The 16,619-nt window shown below is 41.7% G+C and overlaps 1 protein-coding gene across 3 annotated transcripts in view; it reads right to left on the bottom strand.

Annotated features, from left to right (window-relative positions):
• adgra3 (adhesion G protein-coupled receptor A3) overlaps nt 1-16,619 on the bottom strand; it is a 272,209-nt gene that overhangs the window by 106,264 nt on the left and 149,326 nt on the right. For 2 of the 3 annotated variants that reach the window (XM_072496488.1, XM_072496487.1), the window contains exon 3: nt 5,950-6,021. In XM_072496488.1, the coding sequence (XP_072352589.1) occupies nt 5,950-6,021 (72 nt within the window). Of the gene's footprint in view, nt 1-5,949; nt 6,022-15,094; nt 15,155-16,619 lie in introns of all 3 variants that reach the window. The other variant, XM_072496489.1, reaches the window with a different exon arrangement.

Genomic DNA, 16,619 nt, shown 5'->3' on the forward strand with positions numbered 1-16,619 from the left:
GCGGTTTTATTGTAAATAAAGAAATGTTCAGAATGTTCATTAGCAATTGTACGATCCTGAGCTTGACTGCCAAGCCAGGAAATGTGTATAAACTGCTATGATTATGTTTGTATGGTTGAGGAAGTTAGAGTGATGAAATGTTTAAGTGAGTGTAGTGTATTAAGGATAGTTAGAGGTTCCCATTTTTTTTGTTTTGTAATGCATGTCCCTGTTTGACATAGCGCCCCTTAGAATTGTCAGGTAAAACTTTTTTGCATAGTTATGGTTAGTGTAGAGGCCATGAAAGAAGTGCTCCCCAGGTCAGGGAATGGAAAGCAACGTAGTTATGTGATCCTTCACGCTTCGCGTTAGGATCACAAGGAGGGTGTGTAGCCACCTAAATTGGCCAACTTCCGATTTAAAATGGCGAACGGCAAAGGCTGATTGGAAAGTCAGCCAACATAGACAGAAACCAGCAGCTGCAGGTTTGCTGTGTATTTACCTCTGCAAAGGCCAGACAACATCGATACCAGCGACCATCAGCATAACAAAGTAGCAGCCATCTGCATACTGATGAGCAATCCCCGGGAACAATAAGTAACATTTTGGACACACAAAGCATAAGCCAGACTCCTCGGCGCCAGCAGGAGCCAACACAAAGGAGATGAACGAGCACCTCAAGACCGCCCATCGATCAGAGAACCGCTCCAGTATTGGAGAAAATCAAACCAAGCGATTGGGACAAAGTCCAATCACTTGGGAGCAGGTACAGGGTCCGTCCCGAAAGGCGGGAAGCCCCTGGGGACTATAAGAGTTGAGCCCCAAGTTCAAATCGCTCTCTTCACGCTCTCTTTACCTCTTCTTCCTGCCCGGGTCACCCAGCAACACGAACCAACATTGACCGTGACCGGTGCAGTGATCGTCGACTGACGCAAGTCTTAATTCAACGCTCGCTATGAGATAGGCGCTCCTAGCTACCAATCCGTACCAACTTTGAATCCCGAAGACTCAGAACCCGAATGAAAGGCCATTTGTTCCCCTGACCTGGTGGGCCAGTCCGAAGTTAAGTATAGGCCTGTTAGTTGTAGAAGTAGCTTAGACGTCGAATTTGTGCATGAGTAGCGATTACTGTGTATAATAAATGTGCTTTGATTTAAATCTTACTAATCGGTGTATTGGGTTATTGATCATTACTCGGACTTGAACCTCGTGGCGGTATCATAAAGATACCTGACGACTCGAGAGCAAAGGTAATAAAACAGAGCAATTGAACCAAGGAGAAAGTTAGCAACAATTGCTTAAACATCCATGTCTTAAAGGTACTCTCGCATGACAGTAGTGTGGTGCTCTTTCAGAGAGTCCGTGCAGACCCGATGGACCGAATGGCCTCCTTCTGCACAGTAGGGATTCTATGAAAATCACATCAATTGGTGAGTCACTAATTTGGGGTTTCACAAACCTTGCTATGTGCAACTTTGCATTCAAAACAAAATTGTAGGAGGGAAGCAGCAATTTATTAAGCCAAAATAACATGTTTATTAATGAGGGGGGGGAGAGAGAGAGAGAGAGAGGAGACAGAAGAGGAAGAGGGGAAAGAGTAGTTTGGGGGAAGGAAAAGGATAATGTTAAAGTTTCCTTCGATCGTTAAGGTTATTCATGGACAAGATATAATTGTTGTCCTCTTTCTCTCCTTGGTAGATTGCCATTCTCCCTAAACCTTTCTGCCAGCACTAATAGGACAGTAATAACCTCAAAAACATGTTGTTAAACTTATTATCGCATTAATGGCAATAATTGGTCCATTACAACTTTCCAGGAGTCAGTCTACTTCAGATGGCATGCCTCGTATAATACATAAATAAAGGTCATCTGACAGTCCTGATTGTCATTTTAGCACTGGTTGCAGCATATGACAAACACTCCCCAAAAGGTTTCACTTGTAATACAGCTGAAGAGACATTGGAAATTTAAAATTATTTCTGTGGTGCCAACAGGGGTAGGGGCACTCCACTGTTCTCCACAGTATAATCTGGACCACTGCCACATTCCACAATTGCTAAACCTGCTCCTCCCCAACCGCACCTCCAGCTGATGGCCTGGGCATTCGAGCCACCTGATGTTAGAGTGGTCATTTGGCAGTCAGTTCCATTTAAATAAGGCTGAAGTCTTAAAATATTCTCTGACTTCATCCATGAAATAGACGGGCTGTTGCACTGGCCAGCAGTTAACCCCTCTTGTTCTGCATAGCTCTTACACACCATTTCCTGTTGCTTTCATCATATCTTCATATATCCATATTTTATCAAATTTTGTAATCTCTCATTTGCAAGTCTTGTTTCTTTTAGTCTCCTTTCTTACTTTGGTATGGCTCTCCCTTTTTATCTGCTTTCTCTTTTTCTCTATTTATGCCTGATTCTGTATGATTGTCTGACAAATACACTAGTTTCTTCCTGCAGATCTCTTGTTTTTCCCTGACACATCTGAAGCCAAAACTATGATCTTCACCCTCTGCACAAAATGGTGGTTTTTCTCCTGTGCGTTCTCAAACTCCATTGTGAAGAGTCCAACAAATTCAGAAACATTAGGGTCAAGTAATATACTAAAAGTTCCTATCATTATTGCAGGCTAGATTTTCTGATTCCAGCTTTTTATTTTCTTCTCTACCAAAACGGAGTCTCATGTCTGCAAAACAAAAAGTGGAGCTTAAATCCGGATGTACAACTTTGCTCAGGTGTCTCTTTTATTGAACTGTTCTTAGGAAATTCACAGTGCCAAACAATTTAAAAGAAACAACACTCAGTCTCTCACATTCACCTGCTGCAACATGTACACAAAGGAAAATAATGAGCTGAGGCCTGAGAAGAAACAGAAATTGGAACTTTTACATGGAACAAGGCAGGCGTCAGACTGGACCCTTTGAATTTTTTTTAAAAGTCAGACATGGTGGAAGATAATATATTAACAATCGCTTGCCATTTAGACCATAAATCACTGAATTTGAAAGAAACAATGGCAAAATTATGGATGGCTGGATTGATGAATAAATGAAGTTGTTAAAGATCTTAATAAAGTAGCCATGTCATACACATTGCTCAATGCAAACTCCTGTCACAATTAAAGCGAATGAATCACTCCTATTTTAGGGAAGTACTCACATGACAAAGACCAGTGCTGAACAAAACTCTACCTGTTTTTAATTATCGGAACCACAGTTTTCTAAATTGAAAGAAAGTGCAGAGTTTGGGCTATGCCAGCAGTGTGATGACAAATGTCGGTTCAAAACCCAAATATTTTGGGAACAGTGTGCAACACAAGGTGCATTACATTCTAGGTATTATTGGCAGATTAAACCCAGACCAACATAAAAGGTTGAATGGAACTTTTAATTTTACTGGGGCATAAAATGGGCAATAAAGAATTTGGCCACCCATTATAAACCCTCTTCTGGATTTTTCAATCCATTGAAGTTAACCGAAATGAAAATTGGGTGGGTTTACAAAATAAACCACCTATCCAATAGAACCCATTCCACACACCAAAATTAATGTTGATAGTTCCGAGGTTTGAAATGTGTTCGAAAGCAACACATTTTCTATTCATAATACAGTAAAAGTCACTGTTATTTGGCATACGATTGGAATGGAGGTGCCACTTAATCAACCACACTGGTTGTAATGTTGAGTTCTGTGTTTTCATCCAATGGGAAAGCTCCAGGATGATCACACAGATATTGAGAGGTGGAAGAGCAGGCGAATCGAGTGAGCGGCACCATAGGAAGATGGTGCAACAGAGTAATGGGAGGCTGAGACTGGAGTAAGGATTGACTGCCGATAGCTACTATCTGTGCGAGTCTGACATCTCCAATCAAAAGAACAGACCTGATAAACTCAGCCACTGAATTCTGGTTAATTTGGTTGGTAGAGTGTCAGATAACAACTATTTTACTGTACTGTTATAACCTATCTGAATACTATTGGTTATCCCATAATATATTTTAGTTTATTGACAACTCAACAATACAAAAGAGTCAGCAACATGCAAAAGCATCACAGTCACAAATATCAGTAATATGCTGAAGGCATTTACAAGATACAAAAGCCACCAGTTCTCAAGCCAGCACACACATACAACTAGCTCCTGTCCCCAACAGTAGCCCCACATTGGCAGAAAGGTGCCCAACGAGCAGCATAGACCCGGAAAAGAACGAGAGAGAGAGAAGAGAGAAAAGAGAGCGAACACCCCCTTTCCTCCCAAGAGGGGCCACAGTTCAATCTAAAACAGTTCCTTTGAATAGGCCACCAGCTGCAAAGCCAGCATGTAGCCACCTCTCCACCCCCACCCCCCCAACCCTCCCAGTGGTAGCCCCACATCGGTGGAAAGGTGTCCAAATGAACAACAGAGACCACTGGAAAAGGACACACCAACGCGCTGCCCTAATGGCAGTCCCACATCAGTGGAAAGGCACTCCAATGAGCAGCACAGACCACCAGAAAAGGACACAACGATACGGGGCATTGCAAAAGAGAGAGGCATAACACCCTTTACAAAAAAAGAGAAACAGGTACAGAGCAACCATAAAATACCCAACAAACAATTAAAGACGAGGCAAAGCTGCCAGCACTCAAGCCAACACATGTTCCCCTCCCCGGCTCCAGCAACAGTCACACGTCGGTGAAGTGAGCTGCCGCAAGCAGCTCCGTCCACCGGAAAAGGACAGGCACTGCACAGTTGAGGAGGGAGAGAGAACATCCCTCCCCGTCACCAGCATCAGGGAGGAACCCTCATCCCCCAGTGCACAGAAGCAGGAGGGCCGCAACTGGCGAGCACCCAGCCACTAAACCCAAAGTAACAAACAAAAATATAATAATAACCATACAATCCCCCAACAGTAAAACACAATCAACAGCAGTATAAACAGTGCACATAGTCAATCGGGCCACTGCCCTACTGCTCTCACAGCTCCCGCATCTGGTTCCAGACACCATCCAGTCTAAAACTGTTAAAGTGAGTTTGTTCCAGTCTACTTTCAGCCCGACAACAGGCCAACCAAGATCCGCTCCTTGTTCCACTTCAAGCCAATAAGGACAAAGGCAGCCAGTGACAAGTACGAGCCCCAGGCTTGGCAACTGCAGGCACACACTCTCCTCTCTCTTCCCTGCAAGCAACTGGCAGCAGGAACAGGCTCCACTTCCTCACCATTCAACCGGTCATAGCACCGTTCCCCTTGCCATTGTCCAGGCTTCAAAGTCACAGTTGTTTACAGCATGGAAATGGTCCCTTCGGCCCAGCTTGCCCATGCCGCCCAGTTTCTATCACTAAGCGAATCCACTTGCCTGCATTTGGCCCATATCCCTCTATACCCACCCTGCCCATGTACCCACCCTGCCCATGTAACTGTCTAACTGCTTTGAAAGGAAAACATTGTACCCGCCTCTACCACTGCCTCTGGCAACTCATTCCAGATCCTCACCACCCTCTATGTGAAAGAATTTCCCCTCTGGTCTCTTTTGTATCTCCCGCCTCTCACCTTAAACCTATGCCCTCTAGTTCTAGACTCCTCTACCATTGGGAAAAGAGTCCAGAAAAGGCAGACTGCATACAGAATAACACACTAGGTCCGGAAGCAGGGTTACAGCCAGAGGCAGCATGAACTCAGAGACAGATTCCCCTCCTGCACCTCAGAGCATGAGTTACTCAGGTGGAGTGTGAGCTCCCCCAATGAGGGGGGTGGGGAAATCATTAGCAGTTTCAGCTGTATAAACAGAGCTGGCCAGTGGTACCAGCTAGAGTAGGAAGCAGTGGTGAACTACTGCTGCTGTGTATATATCTTGTAAATAAAGTTATTTTTCTTTTTGACTCTACAAACTTGTGCTGGATTCTTCGTGGCCCTCACAAAATGTACCAATTGTTGAAAGCACATTTGGCCTTTGTTCCCTTATACTCACGTGCATTAAATAATTCCATACTCACAGTCTTTTCAGTGCTGAAAGTCCCCAGAAAGCATCTGTTTCTATATTGCCAATAAGATTGTTCTTCATGTCTCTGCAAGAATAAAAAAGTATTAAATATAAAGGCTCATATTCCAATTAGTTAAAACACATTGCTTTCTTTTGCGGATGATCAAGTACTGAGGACACTTATGAAGTTCAGAACAATCAATTAGAACATTTTTAATATAACAGCTCATTTTCTCATAATGTACAGCTGATGCGGAATATACATGTCAATGAATAAAACATGTTTCACTTGGGCAATTTATTGGTAACATTTTAATAAATGTGCAGCTCAATTGGACCAACTATTGTTATTATAGTCAAACACAATGTAATATAATAATCCAAAATATGTTAATGTAGCTGTTAAAATGAGTATAATTTTTGAGACTAATGTTTTTTTCAGCGCATTTAAAGGTAACACACAAATCAAAAGGACTACATAGAAATGTGTGCACCAGCCCCTTACAATTCTAAGAGTGCGGGGCAGCATGGTGACGCAGTGGATTAGCCCTGCTGCCTCATGGTGCCGAGGTTCCAGGTTCGATCCTGCTCTGGGTCACTGTCAGTGTGAAGTTTGCACATTCTCCCCGTGTTTGCGTCGGTCTCACCCCCACAACCCAAAGATGTGCAGGCTAGGTAGATTGACCATGCCAAATTGCCCCTTAATTGGAAAAAATGAATTGGGTACTTTAAATTTTTTTTTAAATTGCAAGAGTGAAAATGTAGTTACTCTGTTTTAACAATATGGTAAGAAGTACATATTTTCCAAATTTCAAAGCAAATCTTATCTGTTAAAATATCTTCAGTTCAGTATAATTCCTTATTTTATTTTTCCTTCAAAGGGTCAGTGCTCATGAGTTTTTCATTTAACTTTCCTCTTTTACCCCAACTCTCCAAAGGAACGACCTATTACATTGAACACTCCACAGGCAGCAAGCAGCAAACCCTCCAAATAGGAATATAAAATGTTAAACAAATGTAAAATATTTAATCATGGGCTCATCATAAGCAAACCCAATCCAGTCTGCATCCACTTGAACATCTCCAGAAGGATTCTAAGTGATGCTTGTTCTAGACCCGCTACCAGAGGAAACAACATCTGGGCATCCAGTCTGTTCAGCCTGGTCAGAATTTTATACGTTTCAATTAGATCCCCTCTCTTTCTTCTAAATTCGACTGAATACAGGCCCAGTTGACACAATCATTCCTCATACAACAATCCTGCCATCCCAGAAATCACAACAATCCTGCCATCCCAGAAATCACAACAATCCTGCCATCCAAGGAATCTTTCTGATGAATCTGCGCTGCTCTCCCTCTATAGTAAGTCTATCCTTAAAGTGAGGAGATCAAAACTGCATGCAATATTCCAAGTGTGGCCTCATTAAGGTCCTGTACAACTGCAGCAAGACATCCTTGCTGCTGTACTCAAGACCTCTTGCAATGAAGGCTTCCATTTGTCTTCCTAACTGATTGCTGTACCTGCATACTTACTTTCAGTGGCTGGTGGACTAGGACACCCAGGTCATTTCCCAATCCATCACTTTTTACCTAATACTCTGCATTGGTTTCTCCTTCTACAGTGGATGACTTCATATTTATCCACATTATGCTGCATCTGGCATACATTTGCCCACTCACAACTTGTCCACATCATCTTGAAGCCTCTTAACATATTCCTCACCCCACTCACATTCCCACCAAGTTTCCTGGTGTCAGCAAACTTGGAAATATCACATTTGGTTTCCTCATCCAAATAATTAATGTACATTGCGAATTGTTGGGGCCTAAGCACCCTGATCCCTGTGGGGCTCCACTAACCAATGCCAGCCACTCGAAAAAGGTCAATCTTTTTCTTACTCTGCTAACCAATTCTCAGTCCATACCAATATATTACCACAGTCCCTTGCACTTTAGTTTTTCATATTAACCTCTTTTGTGGGATTTTATCAAAACCTTTCTGAAAATTCAAATACACCACATTCACTGATTCAACCCTTGTATTCTGTGAATCTCATCCTCACAAAATTCCTGTAGGTTTGTCAAACATTATTTCCCTTTCATAAACCTATTGTTGACTTTGTCTAATCCTGTTGAATTTTTCTAGGTGTCCTGTTATAGCATCCTTCATAATAGTCCAGCATTTTCCCTACTAATGTTAGGCGAACCGGTCTGTATTTCCGTTTTCTGTCTCCTTCCCTTTTTTAAATAGAGGGGGTTACATTTACCACCTCCAATCTGCCGGGACAGTTCAGAATCTACAGAATTTTGGAAGATAACAATGAGCGCACTCACTGTTTCTATCAGACCTTGGAGATTTATTAGCTTTCAGTCATATTAATTCTCCAGCACTATGTTTAGTAATACTAATTGCCTTCAATTCCTCCTTCTCGCTAGACCCTTAATTCCTTCGCATTTCTGCGAGGTTATTGGTGTCTTCCACCAATAAGACAGAATTAAAGCAGTAATTTAATTGCACCGCCAATGAGTGAAAGGCAGTGATGAGCTTGAGAAGGATGGAATTCTGGAGGCAATTGCAACATAATCATTGCATGAAATACCAGCCAATAGGCATAAAGGCTCTCTCCAACTATTTCACTCCCTCAAGCTGATAGAGATTATGAATTTAGCAGGTGATATCAAGAAAATATTGAGAAGTTGCTCCAGTGTAATTTGTAGATGGTACACACTGTTCTGACTGTGTGCTGGTGATGGAGGCAGTAAGTCTTTAAGGTACGGAATGAGGTACCAATCAAACAGACCAATTTATCCTGAATGGTGTGAAGCTCCTTGAATGCTGTTTCTGGTCCAACAAGGAAGGAGACATTGCTATATCTGGTTCTGGGGAATGAGTTGTATAAATTAAATGTCTGTCAGGAGACATTTCGGGGACAGTGATTACAATATCATAATGTTTAGGTTGGCTATGGAAAGGGACAAGGAGCAATCCAGAGTAAAACTAATTAAACTGGCGGTTGGACAAACTTCCATGGGGGATAGCAGGTCTGGTCCAGGTAAATTGGAATGAAAGATTAGCAGGCAAGAAACTGTAATAGAACAATGAGCTGCCTTTAAAGAGTTCAGGTACAGTTACGGTACATTCCCACAAGGGGGAAAGGTAGGGCAAACTCCAGAACATCTTGGGGATGATTAAAGAGTTAAGAGTAAGGTGAAGTAGAAAAAGGATGCATATTACAAATGTCATGTGAATACTACAATTGAGAACCAGGTTGAATATGGAAGGTTCAGAAAGTTTTTTTAAAAAATAGGGGAAGCAAAGAAAGTTTATGAGAAGAGGCTGACCACTAACATATAAAGGAATCCAAAAGTTTTCTCTGGACATACAAAAATAGTAAACGGGTAGTAAAAGGAGCCCGGAGCCAATTAGGGACCTCAAGAGGAATTTACAGATAGAGACAGGTGGTATGATTGAGGTACAAAATTAGTTTGCAATCTTTACGAAGAAGGTGCTGCCCAAGTCATGGTGAAAAAAGGTGGTTGAGACATTAGATGGGCTAAAAACTGACGACGGAGGAGGTATCTGATAGGCTAGTTGTATTTAAAGTTGATAAGTCACCAGGATTGGATGAGATGCAACCAAGTATACGGAAAGAAGTAGGAGTAGAAATTGTGGAGGCTCCTTCGGTACAGAGGGTAGTGCCAGGGAACTGGAGAATTGCAAGTGCTGCACTCTTGCTCAAAAATGGTTGAAGTGTAGGCAACTGTATGACAGTCAGTTTAACATCAGTGGCGGAGGACGCTTTTACAAAAAAATGCTAATTCAGGACAAAATTATCACTCAGACAACTGTGGATTAATTATGGAAAATCAGTATATTTTTAAGGGCAAATCATGTTTAAATAATTTGCTTGCTTTTTTGATACGGTGACAAAAGGGTTAATGAGGTTGTATCGCATGAATTTCCAAAAGGCAATTAATAAAGTGCCACATAACAGACTTGTCAGCAAAGTTAGAGCTCATAAAATAAAAGGGACAATAGAAGAATGGATATGAGAATTGGCTGAGTGACAGGAAACAAAGTGAAGAAGTGACATTTGTTTTTCAGACTGTAGATATCCAATGGACGTTCCAGGGATTAAAGTTAGGAACCCTGCTTTTCCGGATATATATTAATGACCCAGGCTTTTTTGTGCATGACAAAGAAAGTGAATTGTAAGGAGAAGAGTGGTAAACTTCAAGAGGATATAAACAGGAATTTACAGAGCAGAAGGAGCAGAAGCAGCAGAAGGAGCAGCCCATCGAGTCTGCACCGCCCCTTGGAAAGAGCACCCTACTTAAGCCCACACCTCCACCCTATCCCTGTAACCCAGTAACCTCACTTAACCTTTTTGGACACTAAGGGCACTTTTTCATGGCCAATCCACCTAACCTGCACATCTTTGGACTGTGGGAGGAAACCGGAGCACCTGGAGGAAACCCACGCACACACGGGGAGAACGTGCAGACTCCGCACAGACAGCGAACCAAGCCGGGAATCGAACCTGGGACCCTGGAGCTGTGAAGCAACTGTGCTAACCGCTGTGCTACCGTGCTGCCATACCCCCTGCCTCCAACTGTAAATTCCCCTCAAGGTCCCTAACTGGTCCGCTCCTAATAGGAGATCCTGGGCTTTATAAGCAACAGTATAGAGTGCAAAGCAAGAAAAAGTTATGGGACACTGATTTGGCTTCAACTGGAGTATTGCATTCAGTTCTGGGCACCGCTCTTTAGGAAGGCAAAGGAGAAGCTGCAGAAAAGATTTGTCAGAATGATTTTCAGGGTGGGAAGCTTCAGTTACGTAGAACTACTGGAGATGATGGACTGTTCTCCTTCAAGAACAGAGTAGATAGGGAGACACATTTTTCTTAACGGAAAGATAGAGAACCAGAGGTCATGATTTAAGGCAAATGGCAAAAGATACAATGATGACATGAGGAAAGACTGTTCTTCGTGGTTAGAATTTGGACTGTCTGCCCAAGGCCGTGGTGGAGACAGATTCAATCATGATTTTGAAAAAAGGACTGGGCAATTATGAAGCAAAAAACAATTGCAGGGGTAGGAGAAAAGGCGAAGAAGTGGGACCTCATAGTAAATGATCCTCTTGGTAAGAGTGAACATAACATGATAGAATTTCACATTCAGGGCGAGAAATCCATGTCTAAATCTCGAGTCTTAAATTTAAATAAAGGCCACTACAAGGGTATGAAGACACAATTGGTTAAACTGCAATGAGAAAATAGGTTCAAAGGTAAGATGGTAGAGAAGCAGTTTTAGACATTTAAAGAGATAGCTCATAACTCTCAGCACAAATATATTCATTGAGAAAGATTCCAAGAGAGGGGTGAACCATCTATGGCTAACTAATGAAGTTAAGGATGGCATCAAATTGAAGGAAAGGATACACAATACTGCAAAGATTAGTGGCGAGCCAAAGTTTTGGAAAATATTAGCAAACATCAAAGCTTGACAAAAGAAACAAGTGATAAATTGGGAGTATGAGAGAAAACTAGCAAGAAATAAAAATAAATATAGTATATAAAGTATATAAAAAGTAACGGAACAGCTAGACTAAATGTTGGCCCTTGAGAGGATAACTGGGGAATGAATATTGGGAAAGAAGAAAGTTGCAGAGACTTTGATCAAATATTTTGTATCTGCCTTCACAGTGGAAGGTGCAAAAAGCATCCCAAGAATAATAGAAAAGCAAGGGCAAAAAGAGATGGAGGAACTTAAAATAAGCACAATTAGGCAAAAAGTACTAGAAAAAACTAAAGGCTGAAAAATCCCCTGGACCTGATGGCCTATTCTCCAGGGTCTTTGAAGAAGTGGCAGCTGAGATGGTGGATTCATTGGTTGCAATCTTCCAAACTTCCCTAGATTAGGAAAGGTCCAAGCAGTTTGAAAAACCTAAAATGTAACAGTTCTAGTAAAGAAAGAAGGGATGGAGAAATGGTGAAACTATAGATCAGTTTGCCTAACATTCATATTGGGAAAATGCTATAATTCTAGGGGAAATGCAGATTCAACATGGTTTTTGAAAGGAAAATTATTTTTGCCAAACTTATTAGAATTTTTTAAGATGTGGCAAGCAAGATGAATAGTAGTGATCTTGGATTTCCAAAAGGCATTTGATAAGACGTCACATGAGGTCACTGCACAAGAGTTCATGGTGCTGTGAGTGATAAATTAGCATAAATAGTACATAAGCTAGCTAATAGTCATTTGCTACCTATATTGATGACTTGGATGAAGGAACCAACTGGACTGCAGCCAAATGTGCTGATAATTCAATGATAGGTAGGGGCTGCAAGTTGTGAGGAGGATACAAATAGTCTGCAAAGGGATATAGATAGGTTCAGTTAATGAGCAGAAATCGGGCAGATAGAGTGTAGTCTTTCATTCATCCATGGTCAGAGGGTTGGCAACACCAAGAAAAATCTTTCTCCACATATTTTTATTTTCCAATGCCCTCACTGCCTGTCCCCGAGTCCAGTCCACATTCTAAAATTATCCATTTATGCCATCGCAAGGCTTTCTTGTGCATGATTCTCAGGCATTGGCCTCGCATTGTCTCCTTTTCTAAGCACTCTATACCTGTTTGCATCACATTTCCAAAACATGTCAGCTTCCTCAATATCACTGCCTAAAAAAGGTTCCTCCTAACACCAGTTTTGAGTAGCCAATCGTTTGTTCGCTTGGTATTCTACGATGTCACACGGAATATGTCTGAATCCTTTCATTTCAAATATTCTTATTTGAGTCTCATCACTCTTTTTGATGATCCAGATGGAGCATAATCTGGGAAAATGTGAAGTTATCCACTTTGGCAGAAAGAATAGAAAGGCAGAATATTATTTAAATGGAGCGAGACTGCAGATGGCAGCAGTAGAGAGGAATCTGGATGTCCTTGTACATGAATCACAAAAGTTAGAATGAAAGTACAGCAAGTAATTAAGAAGGCAAATGGATGTTGGCTTTTATGGCAAGGGTGTGGAGTATAAACGTTCTTGCTACAAATGCACAACACCTTGGTGAGCCATACAGGGTACTGGGTACAGTTATGGTTTCCTTACTTGAGGAACATACTTCCATTGGAAGCAGTTCAGAGAAGGTTCACTAGGCTCATTCCAGAGATGAAGTGGTTGTCTTATGAAAAAAGGCTGAGCAGGTTGGGCGTATACTCATTGGAGTTTAGACGAATGAGAGGTTATCTTATTAAAACATTAAGATTCTGAGGGGCCTGGCAGGTTAGATGCTTAGAGAATATTTCCCCTTCTGGGAGAACTTGAGGGCACAATTTCAAAATAAGGGTTCTCACATATAGATATAGATGATGGAGCAATTTCTTCTCTCAGAGGATTGATATCTTTAAATTCTCTTCCACAGAGAGTAGTGGAGGGTGGGTCAAGAAATATATTGAAGGCTGCGTTAGATAGATTTTTGATCTTCAAGACAGTCCAAGGTTATTGGGGTGGGGGGGGGGGGGGAGAGAGAGGGGTAGCAAGTAGGCAGGAAAGTGGAAACCAGGCCGCAATCAGATCAGCCTTCATCTTAATGACTGGCAGAGCAGATTCAATGGCCTGAATGGTCTACTCCTGCTCCCATTTCTTCTGATTTTATGACTTGCTCTTGCAGAGAGCCGGAGAGCTGGCACGGAGAGAACAAGCCAAATGGCCTCATTCTGTGCTACAACCATTCTATGATTCAGTCAGGCAAGCAGAGAATGTTCCTTCACACTCCTGACATGTGCCTTGTTGATGGTGAAAAGGCTTTGGCAATCAGGTGATGAGTAACTCATCATAAAATATCCAAGCTCTGAGCTGCTAAGTAGATACAGTATTTATATAGCTGGTCCAGGTAAGCTTCTGATCAATGGTAACCCCCAGGATGTTGATGGTGTGAAATTTGGTGATGGTCATCACATTTCTGGTCACCTCATTATAGGAAGGATGAGGATGCATTGGAGAGGGTACAGAGAAGATTTACCAGGATGCTGCCTAGACTGGAGGGCATGCCTTATGAAGAAAGGTTGAGGGAGCTAGGGCTTTTCTCACTGGCGCGAAGAAGGCAGAGAGGTGACTTGATAGAGGTGTACAAGGTGATGAGAGGCATGGACAGAGTGGATAGCTAGAGACTTTTCCCCAGGGTGGAAATGGCTGTCACGAGGGGACATAATTTTAAGGTGATTGGAGGAAGGTGCAGAGGAGATGTCAGAGGTAGGTTCTTTACACAGAGAGTGGTGGGTATGTGGAATGCACTGCCAGCAGAGGTGGTGGAGTCAGAGTCATTAGGGACATTTAAGCGAGTCTTAGACAGACACATGGATGCCAGTAAATTGAAGGGGTGTAGGTTAGGTTGATCTTAGATTTGGATAAATGGTCAGCACAACATCGTGGGCTGAACGGCCTGTACTGTGCTGTACTGTTCTTTGTTCTACAAATATCAAGAAGAGGTGGTCAGACTCTCACTTGTTAGAGATTGTCATTATCTGCACTTGCATACTACAAATGTTCCTGATACTTGCGATGGCCAGCCTACATGCTGCGCAGAGCTTGTTGCACACAAGCATGCACTGCTTCATTATCTGAGAAATTGTGCATGGAACTGAACACTGTGCAATCATCAGTAAATATCCCAGCTTGTGACTTTATGTTGAAGCAGCTAACGTGGTTTGGATGCTGCAGTGAGGATCACCTGCAGTGAAGATAATTGGTTTTCAACAACCATAACCATCTTTCTTTGTGCATGGTATAAATCCAACCGCAAGTGAGTTTTGCCCCTGATCCCTATTGACTTTCATTTTATTAGGGAGCTTTGATGCCACACTAGTGGAATGGTGCCTTGATATCAAGGGCTGTCAGTCCCACCTCACCTCTAGAATTCAACTCTTTTTGTCCATGTTTGTATCAAGACTGTAATGAGGTCTGGAGCAGAGTGGTCAGGGCAGAACCAAAACTGAGCGTCCATGAGCAATGATAAAATCTTCAAAAATACATAGCAGTGTGTCAAGAGGCCACGATGCAAACACTAGCCTATCACGGAGTATCAATCCCTTTGTTGACCTGTGTTGTGTACTGCAAAGCAATCCCAGATTGAGAAATTTAAAATGAAGCACTTACATTTTTTTCAATTATCTTGTGTATGATTTGGCATGTCTCAACATTTCCAAAATATGATAGCTGCAGAAAATATCAAAACTTAGATAAAAATACTGGCATGTGGAGACAAAACAGTTTCAAAATATGGCTTACTGGCCTTTTGCTCTCGACACTACTTGAAAGCTGCAGAACTCTCGATGAATTACAGGTTTCAAATGATTACCAGTTCAACATATCATTAACTAAAATTGTTTTAAAACTGAAGAGGCAAATAAGACCAGGCAGTCCTTTGAAACCATTTCATTTTGAAAATCTCCTCTCATCTCTTAAAAGTAGAAAAACAACATCTACCATTAGTGTTTACAGCAATGTAAATAAACTCCCATCAGAAATGTTTAAGAGTTAGATAGTACTTTAATCATGCTGTCAATTGTACCCAACTCAGACTATGTTTGGGTGACGTTAAACAACATTGCAGCAGACAGGGTACCTGGTTAATACTGAGAAAAGGAGGGGAAGCATTAGTTTAGCAGATTCAGCTAATCTCTTAAATTCAGACATTGAAATAAAACAGATAGCTGCCATCACCAGACCTAAAACTCTCAAAATTATCTTTTACCGAGATCCACATCACTTAAAATAATACCATATTCCTGAAAGGAAACTCAGACTGCAGACAGAAGCATGTGATCATGATCAAAATCTTTAGTGGCTGGCATTGCAGTTGACTATTCCCATAATAGGCTGAATCGCAGCCTTCATACAATACAAGTTATGTGCTGCAGTGATGAGATGGTTGATCTCAGACAAAGTTCTAATTAGCTTATTATCCAGGTGCAAAGTTACATGGAAATTTATGTTGCGAGACACCATGATAAGAGACAAGCATTTTCTGAAGTCAATGGGTCTGAATTCCTACTACTTGTCAATCTACCCTTTCAAATTGAATTGAATTGGAATGACTTAAGGTTTTTCCATATGAGAACAGGGAAGTAATGCATCTCTTAGGTCTAAGACAGCTAACCAATACTTCTGGATGACTGGCTGGATAATCCTGATGGAACTCTGTTCAACTCTCCACAGGTGCTACCTGACCTACTGAGTATTTCAAGCATTTTCTGGTTCTTATTTCAATCATCCCCTTTATATCAGTTTGTCTACCTCCACTAATAATTAAAGAGGACATATGATCAGACAGTGTTGGGGCAGCTCATGCACAATCGTTGAAGGTGACAGGATGAATTAAGTGGGCATTCTTTGCTTTACAAATAAAGACAAGAGTACAGAAGCAACAACGTTATAATAAACCTTTATAAATCACTGGTTATGTTTCAGCTGGAGTAGTGCGTCTAATTCTGGACACTGCACTTTAAGAAGGATGTCCAGTCCTTAGAAATTGTGCAGAGATGTTTACCAATTGGTAAACATAAAGCTTGTCGATTCAACAAATTTCTACGTCCAATTAATTTAGGAGCCAGGAACAAAAGGAAATGTTTGGCAAAGAGAAATGTGGGCCCATTCGAGACAGAAGAATTCAAAATGAGCA

The sequence above is a fragment of the Scyliorhinus torazame genome, chromosome 3 (genome assembly GCF_047496885.1).
Source record: "Scyliorhinus torazame isolate Kashiwa2021f chromosome 3, sScyTor2.1, whole genome shotgun sequence".
Taxonomy (NCBI): Eukaryota; Metazoa; Chordata; class Chondrichthyes; order Carcharhiniformes; family Scyliorhinidae; genus Scyliorhinus; species Scyliorhinus torazame.